Consider the following 16,885-nt stretch of genomic DNA (forward strand, 5'->3'; position numbering starts at 1 on the left):
CTACCTGTAGTTTTGTGCAGGCACCCACAAACATCTTATTAGTACCTTCAGAGCAGGGCTAAGAAAAGAGGGCATTTTCACTTTCACATGGGGCTGCTGGGTAAGTCAGTCAGCACGTGCACATGTGCTTCAAATGAGCCACATAACCCACAGCAGCGTGCTTGGCCACCTGGCCCCACAGAGGGAGGGCTGAGGGTGTGAAATGGCCCAGAGAGCAAAAGAGGTTTAGGAAAATGTGGAGGATGCCACAGCAATTCCACTGGATGGAGAATGTGGACTTGCATGAAACGAAGATTCACAAGCACTGTAGCTGTGCAGAGCTGCTCTGTTTTGTGTTGCTCTGGGTGTTGTATCAATGCCTACAGTATGGGGCTGAAAATGCCTGTAAATTCAAGGATGCATCCAGATTGTTTCTAACCATGCACAATCAAAATTCTTTACTGTGAGAGTGGTGAGGCGCTGGAACAGGCTGCCTACAGAGGTTGTGGATGCCCCGTCCCTGGAGGTGTTCAAGGCCAGGTTGGATGGGACCCTGGGCAGCCTGGTCTAGTATTAAATGGGGAGGTTGGTGGCCCTGCATGTGGCAGGAGGGTTGGAGATTCATGATCCTCGAGGTCCTTTCCAACCCTGGCCATTCTGTGTGATTCTGTGATCTGTAGTGATCCATTGCAGTATCTCACTAGAGAACAGCTTTGAGCAGCAGAAGGCTGAATCCCATGCCCTGCTTAGTCTGTAGGTGTGGTGCCCAGTTTCCTGTGTCAGACCTCGCAGAGGAGATGCGTGCTGTGCTCTCTCACAGAGACAGCCCGCTGCTCCACTCTGCAGGCTGCTCTGCCTCTGAGGACAAAATGGCTCCAGAGTACTGCACACACAGTTTTTCTCACAATACAAAGATGTGGTATGTTCACATCAAAAGATTCCTCTGTTCAGTTACATACAGCTGAATGAGGCAGGCAATGCTAGCTGTGCTAGTGCTTCATGTCTTGTGAACACTGTAAAGGCATATGGAGTCCAGTTTGGAGTCCAGTTCTACTGTGTTGCAGGCTGTTGTCTAGCCCTGAGAGTGCAACAGTTTTCAGCTGCTAATGTGAAGTCTGTATTTTAATCAGAGCTTTAAAATGAGGTTGGTGCCTTTACAAGTGTAATTAAGCTACCTCACTGACAGTGGCTGCTGCTTATAATGCACACTGGGCACAGTTGTGTTGCTTTTGAAGCTGGACTGAATTTGTGCACACTTTCTAGAACCCTCTGAGAGCTGCTGAATTGCGGAATGGCCCTAGCAACCATCAGAGTTTTTAAAAAGTCCTGTGAAAAGAAGAATACCAAAGAAAACCCCACGCTGAGGCATCAATACCAAGAATGTAAAACCCAGACCTCAAAAACTGAGAGGGAGAGGAAGATGCATGCGTTTTGGGGTGGCTGCCAGCAGGTGGACTCTGAAAGGCCTTATAGAAGCAGTGCTTCCTGTGGAGGCAAGCAGAAGATACCAGCCCGTGGAGGTGCCTTCCTTCCCCATCATTCTGTACTACGCACCCCAGCACGGCCTGCTGGAGCAAGATGAAGTGGAAGAGGATTGCTGTCTTTGTCACCTTGCAGGCGCAGCTCCCACTTACGGGTAAGGCAGGATTTTATTTGATGAGGCACTCTTTTAAAACTTTTTTAAGGTGAGGGAAGAGCACGATGCTGCGTGGTAAATTCCCCAGCCCTGTGTTTGCAGGGGGGTATGTTGAATCTCAACCACGTCCATCCCTCTAGTTGCAGTTAGTGATGGGCTGGGGCCGTAGGACTGGTCCAGTCTGACAGCCCTTGTTGCAAAGATGTCCTCTGGTGGGTGGGGAGGAAGGTCACCGCTGGCAGTGAGGCCAGTGCTTTGAGCCATAAACAAAATCTTAGCCCTCACCTGGGCAGCATTCCCTGGGATTTAAAGGGAGATATTTGATACTAAAATGAAAATGTAGTTACTTTCGGTAATCAGCACAAGAGATTATCTCAGTGAATTCAGATTAAGTTAGAGCCACGTTGTTCACAACAGGACGTTGGTGGTTGGAGGTAGTGTGTGGCAGAGCCAGCGGGCTGAGTATACAGAAACATACGTCAAGATACAAGGGATAGAATCCTTCCCTTTGTGTCTTTACCCCAGTGATTGTGTTCTCTGGACACAGTAAAATGAAAATGCTTTTATATATTGATTTGTGATGATGTACATGTTGGCCCTGCTTGGACAGAAAGTGAGGCTGTTTTGGTGTGCCCAAATCTTCAGAAGTCACACTCATTTTAGGAGATACGTACATTCGCACATCTTTGTAGCTTAGGAGTTCAAAAGAGCAAGAAAACTGAATGTAGATCCAGGGAAGACCAGGGCATAGGCCTGTATCTGGGGAAGTCAGCAACAGCGAGATACGGATAGGCCACATTTGTGCTTGTATTAAATTCCTCTGGAAGAGTATGCACTAAGTGTGCTTAACAAACACACAGTTGCTGCTCTAAAGAGCTTTGGAGACTGCAGTGAAATTTTAGTAAAATGTTTTCTGGAGATCAGAGAAGCATCTCGCAACCATATGTGGCATCAGTTCTGGTAGTTTGTGGAGATTGTTTCAGGAGGGCTTTAAGTAGAATAACGTTCTCTGCGGTGAGTATGCCTTCTGTTTGTCTACATTTAACAAGCTATGTCCCTTTGTGATACTTAAGTGCCTTTTATATATTGTTTTGTATGCACAGGTGTGGGTGTGAGATGTAAACAGACAGTAGAAACTCCTTTTCCTTCATCTTTGAGAAGCGCTTTTGAAATGTATGCAACTTTAAGATTTCTCAAGAGAAGAATATTTTATTTTATAGGTTTATGGAGTTATGGGGATCACTTCAGACACATTTTAAGCTAGAAATACTTTTTTGCATTTTTTTTCTTCTATTCTGTCCAACATATCGGAACTCTGGTTTCCTATCTGTAATTTTTTTTGTTAGAAAACTTACTGAGAAAATATGTAGTACTTTGCAGATGGCTGAATCCAGCCCTGTAAGTGTCTCTTGTGAAAAGCTTTTGGAGTATTCACACTTACAAAGAATAGATGAGATTGAATTTTGAACAAGCTACAGCTGCCATTGTTTTGAGGTGGTTGCCTATGAATTTGAGGGGAAGTGTTTTTCACTGGGTAACCACAGTAGTTTGAAGAGTTGTAGTATTTAAAAGAAAAGTAACGCAAAATTTGTGGAATTGTTGCTGTGTTATTGATGCAAAATACACAGAGGCAAACATGTAAGATAATCAGGAACTTAGCTCAAAGACGAGACTGAACAGATGAGGTTTTTCAGCTCCATCAGAACAAACGCAGAGATCTGCTGCTGCCTGGAGTGTTTTTCAAGCCTTTTTAACATGAAGTAAAATTCCAGAAAGTTTTCATGAACAAGCTAAGAGTGGATGGAAGTTTGGTAAACTGCATACCACTTTGCAGTGAATTCATTTCCACTTCACTGTAATGCATTTTGTTCTTGCTCTCCAAGCAATCAAACTGAAGGCACTACCAAGACTGGGACTGATAGACTTGTGATGACTTTGCTTTGATCTTTTGAATACTGAAGTACGTATGTCAGGCAAGAGAAACATTTTGTTTTCAAATAAATAACTCTGTAGATGGAACACAACTTCTGAATCTGATTTGTTGAGTTACTAACGTTCACCACACATTTCAGAATCCTTGACTTTGAGCAAGTACGGGCAAGTTTTATTGTGTACATGTTTATTTTTCTGTGTGGTCCCCATCCAGGGTGCAAAAGTGTAGCTCTCAAAGTCTAGTTGAGATCTTTCTACAACCTCTCTATTCAAAAGTATCTAGATATTAATTTTGGCAGATAATTTGATTGATTGTCTTGTTCTTTGATACATAAGAAGAACATTAAAAGACTACACAAATATGACAATCAGAATGGTAGAAATCTTTGTATAGTTTACAGAGCTTTTAGTCGGAAGCATGATGTTCTAAGTGACAGTAGGTCAGTGCTGATGAGATGGTGTTTTTGATTTTTATAAATACACAGCATCCCCTTATGTACATAAACACATATATACGTATACAAATATGTGTGCAAGCAGTCTGCAAGTTCAGCCTTTCCCTGTTTTTCACAAAATCGCTGTTGTGAGAATTATGTGTTCAACAAAATTGGTCAGTGCACATTTTTTGCTGGCTCTGCAGAAACTAAAATATGTCAGCCATTGACAGAGATTACTTGCACAACTTATTTTCACAATATTTTTCTGCTCTGCATAATTGGCCTCTACCCAATGGGGGCCATGCTATCGGGAGCTTTTTCTAATCAGTTAATGGGCAGGATGATTAAACAGACAGATTGCGGGTGTTAGGGTTCATTTTACACCTTCCTTTTCGTAAGATGACTTAGCAGATCTGCAAACTACAAGACTTGTAAACTTTAAGTTGTTTACAAGACCCTCGGAATACCCAAGCAAATAAACCCCAAAAATTCTGGCTGCTACCCACACGTCCTTGTCCCTGGTCTGTTAAGGTCTCCTAGCTGAATTTTTGTTAGACCTTGAGGGGATGGAAAAAAAATTCAAAAGGCTTATTTTTAGTTGTTTTATTTCCCATTTCTCTTCTCTATTCACAGCGACTCATTAATAATTCATGTAAAAAAACCCTATGAACTGGCACACTAGCAAATGGAACAAAATGTAGGCAAATGTAGCTTTTCTTTGTAAAGGGCCGTTTGTCGAGCTCTTGCAGTGCTATAGTCAATTCTCCAATGCTTGTTAGAGAATAAGAGATTTCCATCGGAACTTTTCCAAGCAAAATTCCTAACGAGTGAAGTAGCAAGTTAATTATTGCGTTCCTTTTGTTGTTTTTCACGTACACTAGAGAGAATTTTCTGAAATTGTATTCCATATATTTGTTCTGTCAGAGTACGAATATGCAAATATCAAATAAGACAGCGTGGATTAAAAGCTAGAGTCGGGGGAAACATAGGAGGTTCTCTGGCAGTTTATAGGGGGTAAGAGCTTGATTTATGAAGGAATGTCCACATGAGGGACAGTTTTGGCAATAATTTTCTGTTACTTGTGCAAACTTGAATTGTGACTAGCGCCATGCTTAAGCTCATAAATAAATAGTTTTCCTATCTTCAAGCTGTAACCAAACTCCTTTTACAAGTGAAAGAAAAAAAGAATTATTGGAAAAATTGCAGATGGATGCCAAATCTTTCCTCCCCTCCAGTTTATCATATATTGCAACGACTATATGTAGGATTATACAGTGTATTGGCTGTTCAGTCTATAAAATTGAGCATCTTTTTATGGTGGCATGAATGAAGATACAGCTTCTTAAAGATACTCATAAAATATTGATCCCGCTAGAAGTATTTATTTTGTATGTATGTGTAGCTGTATGTTTATTGTTCATTTTCAGTGTTCTGCTGATGTGAATTCAGTTAACATCTAAAATAAAGTTTTGTTGCTGTTCCTCTTTAGCATTAAGAAAACAGTTTTGGCTGTTCCAAAGACTTTAAAGAAGATTTAAAGAGATTTTGTTGTGTTGTATTTTATTTTATTTTATTTTATTTTTTTCTGATTTGAACTGGTGTATGATGTGAATAAATTCTGCTTCTTCAAAAAATAAAGGGTATTTTCAGCTTTTAAAATATCATAGTCCGGATCAGTTTTCTACAGGAGAGCAATGGAAGGATTTAACTCCACCTTATCCTGTGCAACTGATGAGTAGCTTCATACGTAACTTAGGTCAAATACATGTGCAGATGAGCTCAGTTTGCAGTAATTCAGTCTATCTGTTCAAGTACACAAATCGAGAGACAGTGAAAATGCATATATGTAGCCACATGCAGTGGATATGTCCATCTTTTTAAAGGTTAAACTTACAGAGATATGGTTCTTTCACTCTTGACAATTTGGATATTAAAAATAGGAGTGAAAACATTTAGCTCCTAAACATTGAAGTTGCAAGCGCTGGTGTCTATACAAGTTCTATTTATGGATTAGAAATCATTTTAATATTTGAACCATATAGCCTGGAAATGTTTGAATCCCTACAAGTTTCCTAGGAATAAAATGTCAACCTTCAGAAGCTCTATATGTATTTTGTTCCAAGTACTTCATTATGTTTGTTTCAAATCTTCCCATCTTGCTTTATTTCTTATTGGAACTGGTGGCAGTTGGGCAGGACAAACAACGATATACAGAATAAAAGAGAAGAACTGAGAAAGATGGGAGTTTTCTGTCTCCACGTGCTTATTGTATATGAGAGTATGTTAACATAGTGCTTTTAGTAAACGGGTTGCTGAGCCCAATGAAATGTTTGGACTGTTTGCCCCATTTCTTTCCAATAATGTAATCATAGTGAAAACTTCCATCTCCCTGTCCTGACTGATGCTCACCTACGTCCTGATTCTTTTGGAATCAAAACACTTTTTGAAAACTCGTTGTATTTCTGATTGATGGAGAAGCCATGAAGTTAATGCTTAACTCTACAAAAGCTCAGGTAATGTGGAGGTGATGCTAAATTACAACTAGGTGGAAGTTGATGAGGAAAAAGGGTTGGAAAATTGTCAACAAATCATAGCATGCAGTAAGTTGAGGTTGTGGCTCTGTCATCAACACGCGTGGCTTTATAAGAAATTTTACCCTATTTGATTTACTTACAATTCAAGCAGTTGTCTTCAGTGAAAACATTAATTTTCACTGCTAAGATGCTTTCTTATTTTTCTGCTTGTTTTAATTTGCGTTTTCAAACCTGCACGACACCAGAAAGAGAAAAAGGGCTTAACAGCTAGATAGCTGGTAACTTTCTTTTTTTATTTTGGGCATTGCTTGCGGTTAATGAGAACTGAAAATAGCTTCTTGGTCAAACAGCATATAGAACATGTAGAACCAAAGAACACTTAAAAAGAAGCTTTCCTAGGTGCCCTGAAATTTCAATCTCAAAAGAAAAAAAAAGCCATATACTTTATTACGCGTGTTAAAAACTAATAATTTAAAAAATATCAAGTAATGAACTGAAACACTTTCCTAATGGAGTAAGATGTGATATCCAGGAAATTAATGAATATCACAGTACTAATTTTTGTGGTATGTTATTTAACTTTAAGTAAGCTGCTCAATAAAGGAAAGAGCTACCTGATGAGAAAAACCTTTTGCTGATTGTTTATCCAGGTTTTATATCCAATTTATTCCAGCTAGGAGCATGAGTGTTTTGTATTCATTTCAGTTAAAACGTTGCTGTCATCTGTATGACAGCCAAACCTTAAATAAACAATGTCAAATATTTATAGAAATGCTTCCCAAATACTGACTGCATAAGTTTGCCTTATAAATTCATTCGAATTCCTCATGTTGTACATCTTGTCACAAACTAAACTGAGGCTTAGAGGAGAGAAAAGAGAAAAATGTCCAGTAGGTAATTAGCTGGATGAGAGCATGCCCTTATTGTTACAACGATCTTGCAAGCGAATCAAGATGCCTTTTTGCAGACATTGATGTATGGGGGCAGAGCCCATACTGGTAAGGTTCTTCAGTTAAAGGTATTTATTTAGAATTATCTAACACAGCAAATTGGCTCAAACTATAAATTAACATACGATAATTCATTACTTTCTCAGGTCAATTTGAAGCAAGAGTTTTGTATAGTGTGACAATACTACTTCTGAATATTCTTGGCACGCATTAGTTTCTTGAAAGCGATCAACCTCCTATAGTTAGGTACTGCACATTCCTGGCTATCCAGTGTTGTTTTGTCATTCAGAAATAGCTGGATGGTTTGAGTGATGATTTTTAAAAGTATAATTAAACTGAGCGCCTGGGATGAGACTTTACAGCTCGTAGTCAATACAAAGCCTTTACAATGAAAGTTTTTGAATGACACCCAGTTATACATTAGATCCTTACAATACTATTATTTTCTTTTTTCCTTTTTTTCTTTTCATATACTGGCAAGCTTCAGTCAGAAAACCGACATCCAGTCTTTGGTGGGAAAACTCTTTTCTGTCTCTACTTTGTATTAATTATTGCAATTTACCTTGTTTCCCGTCTAACGATGTAAAACTGACTGCAGTAAAGAAGTCTTAACAGGACTCTCTGGAGTAATAGCTCCTTTCTTCTGAGTTTCTCTCTCTATTGTGAGAATTTACAGAACTCACAGTATCATTGTTTTGCACTCTTACATAAGCAAGGCAATTTTGGCAGTGGTTTGTGCAAGCACACAGGTGCAGTTATGAGGAAAAGTGGAATGAAACTCTGCAAGTTTCACTAGGAACCATATTGTGAAAGAAGGAAAATAGGATACAGAGGGAGTAATATTTAGTATTTGATACCTTGTTAAAAAAAAGTCTACCTTCACTAAGGGCAGTTGGTTTCTGAGAAGGAAGCAAACAATTCTGTGACTTACTCTTAGTTCATATGTTCATGAAAGGTCTTCTAACAGATTGCTTCTTATAAGTTTTTAAAGGGTGTTATTTCAGTTCTGCAGATTTCTTCCTAACAACTTGCTACTGATTTTCAATATTGAGTTGCTATTCTCTATTATTTTATGGTTTATTCCCTCAGGTATCATACCTGACCAGGAATAAGTTGTACAGGTGAACTCATTCTTGAAGGCTTAATCATTACAGGCTGGAACTTGTTCAGGGAATTTGTCAAAAGGATTTTCAGGAGAGATATGTGGGAATGATGCTCTAGAAAGTAACGTAAGTACACATTTTTCTGTTGTGTTTTTTCTTCACATTTCTCAGGAAGTGTTAATATTCTTGCTGTTAATATTACTTTGGCATATGATATGAAGAGTTACGAATGCAGCACAGCCAAAATAATCCACGTGATAGCTGACTGACTTTGGATGCTTACATTAGCAGTAAGTTTGACTTCATGTTTATTACCTGCAGTTTTTTCTCCTATTGCCTGTGACATACTCTTCATTACTAATGGTATTCTTTTTCTTTTGATCTCTCCCTGGAAGTTCAGCCTCTCTATATGTATGTTTGCTGGGGACTGCTCTGATGAATAGGATATACCAATGAAATTTTGCAGATAGTGAGCTTGAAGAGTTTTGGTGAAAGAAAATAAAATTAAACCTCAATTAAAAAAAAAAAAAAATCTCTTAACTTCCTTTTCTTGAGAAGGAAGAGGAGTAATATTCAATTTCAAGTGGCTCGATTTTTAACTTCTTGAAACTCCTGATCTTCTATGTATAAGACTGAGCATTTGTGTATTTCGAGAGTAACCACACCTAATAGACCAGAAGAGGTAAGCAAGGTTAACCAATCTGGATTTCTAGATGGAGATCAGATGTCATTTCAGTTTCTTTTTTAAAAATGAAAATCTAATCTAAAAATCTTTTATGTAAAAGCCCTCTGGAATTTAGCTTTGAGGATTGCTTTTTCAGTGCCCATTATGACAGATGGCTTCCACTTTCTGCATCAGGCTCAATTACAGCTTGCTTGCTGAGAATGTGGTTTTCTTTTTTTCCCACAGCAAATGATGAATAATTTTATTAAAACCAGCAGAACATTGTCCATTTTCTTTATACTTAAATTTTGTGAGAGATCTCAAAGGTGTCGTTTAAGGCGGCTGCTTCAGACAATTAGCAATGCTTCCTTAGATGTGACCTAGATGTCTGATGAAGGCTGCTTGTAACTTCACAATGTAATCCATCCCCAAAACTCTGAAAATAACTGCAGATCTTCATGAGTGGTTTGGGGTTTTTGGCTTATTTGTTTATTTTCGTGCTGCTGTGTGGGTTTTTTGTTTTTTGCTTTTTGTTTTTAAGAATTTTGTCCAAAATATGACAAGAAAAGTCATGCGTATTTGATACATTACTTGATCTTTTTTCTGAGGACGCATTTTTGATCACATCTTTGATTGTATCTCCGTGATCCAAATGATTAAAAAAATGGAGATTCCCACTACATTATTTCTCTCTCCAGAGGAAACAGATTTAATTTACACCTTTTTGAATTCCGTTAAGTTTCAGATGCTTCTGGTACCAGTGTGAACTGGGCAGAGCTGGAATTCTCATCGTCCTGTCTTTCCACACAGCAAAATTAAGCTTTTTTCTTCTAATAAGTCAGATGTTACTTTACTACTTGCCTCAAAACCCAGCAGTGCTATAAAGCATTTGCTGCTGCTGTTAGGTATGTCTCTTCTGACCGAAAAGCAGCAGATTTTCAGGCTTTTTTTTTTTTTTTTATAACTCTCTTGAAGCAGTAGCTATGAAGCTTCAACCCTATCTCATTGTAACATCTTTTCCAAGATGTTTTTATCTGATTTTATCTTTCTCAGCTGCAAAGAAGTAGCTAACAGGTTTGCCTCCTTTCTCTCTTGCTCTTTTTTTATATCTTGGGCCAAATGTCTGTTTGTTAGACGTGATGGTTTTAGTAAATCAAATACCAGGTTTAAAATTAAACTTCAGGAGAAGCAGTTTTTTGATTCTGCTGAACTTCTCAAGATTTTTGTTCCTTGTTTTCCACTGGAATAAATCAAAGCCTTCCAAAGTTTTTTTTTTTTTTTTTTTTTTTTTTTTTCCTGAGATGCCAAGCAGTCTAAGAGCAATTAGTCTTTTGTGTTTGGGAAGAGGGAAACCCAGTTTCAGGTCCTTGGTCTGTCTGACTCAGAGCGGGAGCTTGACTGGGACTCCCATGTGCTAAGCTAGTCAAGAGATACTCAGTGGTATTGATGAGAAATTCTAAAGGGAGACCAGAAATATTCCCCAACCCTTGTGTCATCAGAATTTGTCATGTGAAATGTTTCTGATGATCTGCTGTTATCTAATTAAATGTATGTATTTTTAAAAAATGGTTTTGGTTTCAGTAATAGTATTTTATGGAGTCAGTTTAATCCTTTGCAGTCAATGGAATACATGCATTTTTGCTCTGGAGAAGAGTTAGCAGTGCCCTTGCTGGTCTTAAGAAGCCTTATACTGAGGGTCCGCATTACACAAGGGAGTGTGTACCTGAGAGTTTCCCCACCCATCCTCACATGAATTGTGCTCTCTCCAGTAGTGACTGTATTTCAGCCACAGCATAACCCTGAGCAGGCTTCCGTGTGTGACTTTGTCTTCAAAATGCAGCATAGAGCATGTTCTCTGTGTTCTCTTATCCAGATATATATAAACAACTTAAATATGAGTATCAATAACATCTGCTTGTACGTTGATGATCCTCCAGTTCTGAAACCATGTAGGACTGTAAGATTTAGAAGGTCCTAAGTTGCTGAATTTGTAGGGTACATAAGAACCTGTGGGTGCTAACAACATGGAACTGGAAGAAGCAATCTGAGAAAGCCCAGCATGTGCACAAGCTATCTGGAGCAATAAAGGAGGACTTAAAGCATCTAAAAAGATTTGGATGAGTAGCTTCATGTCTAAATATGCTGTAACTGTAAAGTGGTCAAAATATTTAATTTCTGTCAAACTTCCCGCTTCTAAAAGGGCCACATTAATGTTTTAGAAAATGCTGCTTATTTAAACATATCTGACTTCCAATTAGTGTTCCTGTTTAGGCAACTCTCAAGTGTTACTGGTAGGAGCTTTACTTCACATTAACTGGGTAAGCTTTTAGCAAACTGTTCAGTCCGATTTTTGCAGCTCACACAATGATTTATGCTGAAGGAAATACACCGCAGTCAGTTGATATAAAACCAATTTAGCTATGTTTCTGTGAGCCGCTGCTGCTTCCATAACAACTGCAGTACGCACAGACGTTTTGGAAAGGACACATTTCTCATTCTGTACCTTTAAATGCAGTGGGATCTTTGCCTCTTTTTAAATGTTGGGGTCATATTATAATAAAAACGTAGTAGTTTTCAGCTTCTTTTACATTTAGAAAGTATCTTGCACCCAAGAAAAAGAAAAAAGGCACCTCTAAGTAGCCATGTAAGCAGATTTTAATTGTCAATTTGCCTGCGTAAGTGATTCTTTAAAGTGGTTTTATTAAGTCTGCAGTTAGGTATTTTATTCCTCACAGAAGTTTGGTTTGAATTTTGGGTGGTCCTGTGTGGAACCTGAAGTTGGGTTTGATGATCCTTGTTGGATTTCTTCCAGCTCTGGATATTTTGTGATTCTATGACTCCTAAAGCGGTGCTTCGTTTTGAAGCTTTTTATTTTCAGTGTTTTCCTGTTTAACTCCACGTCTGAATATTTTAAAGGCATCTTCTGGTGCTCTTTTTTATCAGATTAGGAAAATTGCTATTAAGACACTAGACAAAATTAATATGAATATAATGTAATCTTCAAATTGGGAAGAAAATTCTGACTTTCCTGACATCCTCAGTATTTTACAGATTTGTCCTCCCCTGCATGAATTAATGCTACTGCTTAGGTAAAGCAAAACCTACACACTGGTGCTCTTAATGTTGGTGCAACTCTTAGTGTGGTGGTATTTGACCTGGCTACAATCTGAGCATTGCTGTTTAGAGACCACGGCACTGGGTTCACAAATTTATGTGAACAATTATTGCAGCCATCTTTTACTCCCATGAGAACACCGATGCTAGGACATGATGACTGTAATGCCTACATATCTCATTTAGACTAATTAAAACATACATTATTTTTAGTGGAAATAATCCTTGCTATGTCAGTGGATGTTGAAGCTCAGCTCTCAGCTGTCTATCTTCCTAGAACTGCCTGCTTCTTTCCTCATTGGTAGCTTCTGGCTACGGAGGACTTGCCCTACGCATTAACTATTAACCAAGCATCAAAGCGAGGACTTCCTTTGGGGATTGACTGCAGTTTATTTGCTCAATGTATGTAGCCTCTTTTGCCTCGGGCACAGAATAGAGCACCTCGGTCTTGAACTCCCTGGTCTTTGGCTTCTGAGAAGCCAAGTTGCCTAAGGGGAGCTATACTTCAGCACAGCTTTTGTTCAGGATGTTCTGGCTTATACAGGGTAATATCTATAATGTGGCTTGGAAAATGCTCAGTGCATGGCACTTATCTATTATCTGTGTGGTAGTATGTGAGAGCCAGAGGGGTGTGAGCTTGCCTGAAAGCTGCTTGGGATTTTATTTTTATTTTTTTCCAGAGCTGTCATTCTATTGAGCTTTTCAATCTTGGAGCCTTGAGCTGAGGAAGGGCGAGGAGGGGAAGCATGAAATATTTTGAAATAGGGCCCTAAAGGCAAGTGGCACTTTGAATGGAATTTACATATAGCTCATCAAAACATCACCTCTTCAACATCTGTATGTGGTATGTAAAAGAACACTCACTTGTATATTTGTGTAGGGGATTTGAGAGAGGTGATGACTGTTGTCTAAAATACACCAGGAGGAAAGAGGATGGAATAAAAATGAGTGTATGTTAGAACAAATAGATATAAACTAGTTGCTGAACTACATTAGAGGAATAGAAGTAGGTATTGGCACCATATGAAGAGCTTTGGCGTAGATTGTTCTTAGGCAAGGGTAGTAGAATCTGATATTCAGGAGAAGCTTGCTGATTTTGTGGAATTTTATCACATGACTGTATGTAGGAGCAAAAGATAGTTAGCCAAGAAGGTCTTCTGCTTGTGTATTCAAGAGGTGCACAAGAATACACTATGTTTAATCAAGCACATTATAAGTGAATGGCCAGATAAAACTACGGACACTGCACAAGTTGACTATGCACAAGTGTTTATGCAGAAAGCAATACAAAAATGTGCGAATGGGTTTGTATGGGTGCATTGCAAATAAATCTCTGCAAGCCCATTCAGTTCATATGTGCTATTTGGTATAGTAGCATGCAAATTAATTTCAGTTCCATTACCTAAACTGCATATAAATGTAAATTTAATAAATAGGATAATCTTAAGCAAGTGTTTATTTAGCCCTATATCTGTATGTATTAAAATTACAAAACATTCTGATTTCATCTTTTCTATGATATACAGCATGTTGTTGGTGTTTGTGTTTTTGTTTTGTATTACGTGCACGCAGTCCAAGATGAGGGGCAAGAATGCTTTCTCAGCTGATGCTAGTAATAACAATATTTATCTTTTAGCCTGCATTTACTATTTCAAAGGCAGTGCGTGGTACTGCTGCTGGGACCTCCTCTGTTTCTGCCCTGCTTCATTTCTCTTGCTGTAGTATTACCAGGATTTTGTCTTTTAGAAGCAAGAGGCACAGGAATGACTTCCTCGTTGTTTACCTCCCCATTAGTGACACAGCTGAGATCTGTTATCATACATGGTCATGAGATTGAGACAAAAATCTTTCTATACGAGGAAAGATATTGTACTGAGTGATGAGGAAAGAGTATGGTGCTGCTCTTACTGTAAGGAACTATACAATTTATATATATTTTAGATCTGTGTCCTGTTCACACTGCTTACCCAGAGGTGTTCATCATTGCTACTTCAGTTGCTTTTCTTCTCCTCCAAGACAACCACTGTGGGTGGGTGAATTGTATGAGGTCATGGAGTGACCAATGCAAAGCAATGGAAGCATTGCTACTGTACTGTTTAACGGGTGGGATGTTGCCTTCATACCTAGCGTTGTGTATTGGGAGCTGACAACATGAATGCTACACCTAGCATATGAAATTAGCATAGGATGGATACACCAGGCTGTTAGCAATTATTAGCATCCCAGTATCAGAGCTGCAATATGAATAGGAATCTCCTGAAAGCCTCAGTGTAGACAGACTTTTTGTGAATGTGAACAGAAAGAAGCCCCTGCGCAAAATCAGTCACATAATGCTGAAAAATTAGCTTCTTGATAGCTGTAATTACATTGCAGCTAAAACACATTTTGGTCTTGCAGTGTAAGCAGGACGATGAATTGTGTCTTAATCTGAATTATGTGATAACCTTTGATTCCGGTTGGGCTGTAACATCACTTGGGAATGTGGCTTGACATCACCTACACTGCAGAATAAACTGTGTTCCTAGCAGGATTTAGCAATTATCATTTCCTGAGTATATTCTCCCCTCCCAGTATAGATCTCTGTATCCTTCAATGCAATGGTGCTTGCTGCTAATCATACTACTTTTGTTAATTTAATAATTTTTTTAGAATTTGGCAGTACTTCATGAGCATTAGCAGGTTCTTATGCTACTATTCTGAGATACTGTGTTCTTGAAGTGAGTATTGTAATGTGGTAAATCAAATAACAAATGGGTAATTGCTTTTTATGAAATTTTGGGCAAAGCCCGGAATAAAAATACTAATTACTTTAGCTCTTAGCTGTGTTATGTTTCCTGGTCTAAATTTAGGATAGACAAACAGAATGGAAGAGTAAACTAGCACTAGTAAGAAACTATTCAAAAGTATTTTTCAGGACCCTTGGTTATGAGTTTTCCACCAAAGCAAGAGGAAGTTGCTTCTTGTTGCTATTTTTGAACAAACCCAGAAATAGAAATACCTGTTAAGATAAGAGAAGTATCTCCATATAAGTTTTTACTTAAAGAATAGAAAGAACTGAAAGATAAATACATCGCTGAAGCGTGTTGTAGATTAATTGTAAGATACTATATATATATATATAATCACTAAATTAACAAAAAATAAAACGGTCAATCAAAGCAAAATCTGTCAGCAAATAAGTGCTACGTCCGGCATGCAGAGGCCAGGACCCCCTGTACAACTGGGCTGAAGTGAGACGTACTGGGCACAGCTGGGATGTGCCTCAGGGTGTGTGATATCAAGAAATAACAGGTGGAAAAAAACAGTAGAGCATGGCTGAAACACATGTGATCACTTCAGAATCTGTCAGCAATGTTAAAATTAAATTTGTGCAAATATTTACAATGGTTTACATTAAGAATGAAACTTCAAAATTGACTGAAGGTTTTCAGAGTCCAATCAGTACAATCTTAAATGGCCTTACCTCTTGGGAGTGCTGAGAACTCACTGGGTAAGTTAATCTACTCTGATTCTTTCTGTATCAGCAGATTTAAATTGGAGAGAGAGCGAAAAGAGAAGAGAGGAAGGATAAAAATATATAAAAGGGAATACGGTATTTTAAAGAAAATAAACTTTGAGAGAGAGAAATTGAGAACGTGTGTAAAGACATAGAATTCCCATGAGGTTATTTGCTATGCTAGCTAGTTTGCAAGACAAGACCTAGCAAAATTCAAAATAGCAATTGCCCATAATAATATTATAGAAGAAATCAGTGTGGTTGTTTGAAATGACATCTTTGAAATTTTCACACAAGCTTACTAGTGCTACAAAGAATGGTTAAAATCCATTCAGTGCTTCATAACAGGATGCAGAAAGGTCATAAGAGAACAACAAAAAAAATCAGTTCATATGTTCACGTAGCTCAGAAAGATTCTACTTCATAGAAAGATTATTCTTCTACTCTTGGACATCTATTGATCCCAGTCAAAGGCAGGCTATTAAATATGGAATTTCAGTGTATGGGTTAGCCACAGGAATTGCACTGAAGATTGTTTTCTAGAAGTTCTTAGGTTAGCTTGAGTCTGGGGTACATGCAAAAGATAAGAGCAAAAGATGTAAAAGCAGAAGAGTTCAAAAGGACAAATGTAAACAAACCTGGAGACGAGGAATGAATTGCATTCATCAGTTAGCGTTCATATTCAGATAGGTCATTGGGAAGGGGAAATCATCTGATATTGATTACAACGTGTTAAATGGATGTTAAAAGATAATATCTTTCTATGATATTACCCTTATTACTGAGAATGCTAATGACGTATGGGAAACTGCAAGAATAAGGTCACAGTATTTCTCTTAAGCAACTGTCTGTAGAACAGAAATGACAAAGTTGACTTTTCCTTGACAGAGCTGGGTGTTGGGAGTTGATATGAGAAGGAGGTCAGTATGGAAATAAACACCAGAAAACCTATTGTGAATGTGCTCCTCTGTAGAAGAAAATGACAGATTGTTGTGTTACTGCCAGAAGGGAAATCTCTTTGCTTTGCTTTTGTTTTTCTT

General features: G+C 38.2%; 1 protein-coding gene across 4 annotated transcripts in view; it reads left to right on the forward strand.

Annotated features, from left to right (window-relative positions):
* The first annotated feature begins 1,260 nt into the window (after positions 1 to 1,260).
* CD247 (CD247 molecule) overlaps positions 1,261 to 16,885 on the forward strand; it is a 57,155-nt gene continuing 41,530 nt past the window's right edge. For 2 of the 4 annotated variants that reach the window (XM_048930290.1, XM_048930311.1), the window contains exon 1: positions 1,269 to 1,615. In XM_048930290.1, coding sequence (XP_048786247.1) covers positions 1,558 to 1,615 — 58 coding nt within the window. In that variant the 5' untranslated portion in view covers positions 1,269 to 1,557. Of the gene's footprint in view, positions 1,616 to 16,885 lie in introns of all 4 variants that reach the window. The other 2 variants (XM_048930308.1, XM_048930300.1) reach the window with 2 other exon arrangements.

Source organism: Lagopus muta, chromosome 1 (genome assembly GCF_023343835.1).
Source record: "Lagopus muta isolate bLagMut1 chromosome 1, bLagMut1 primary, whole genome shotgun sequence".
In the NCBI taxonomy this organism is placed as follows: Eukaryota; Metazoa; Chordata; class Aves; order Galliformes; family Phasianidae; genus Lagopus; species Lagopus muta.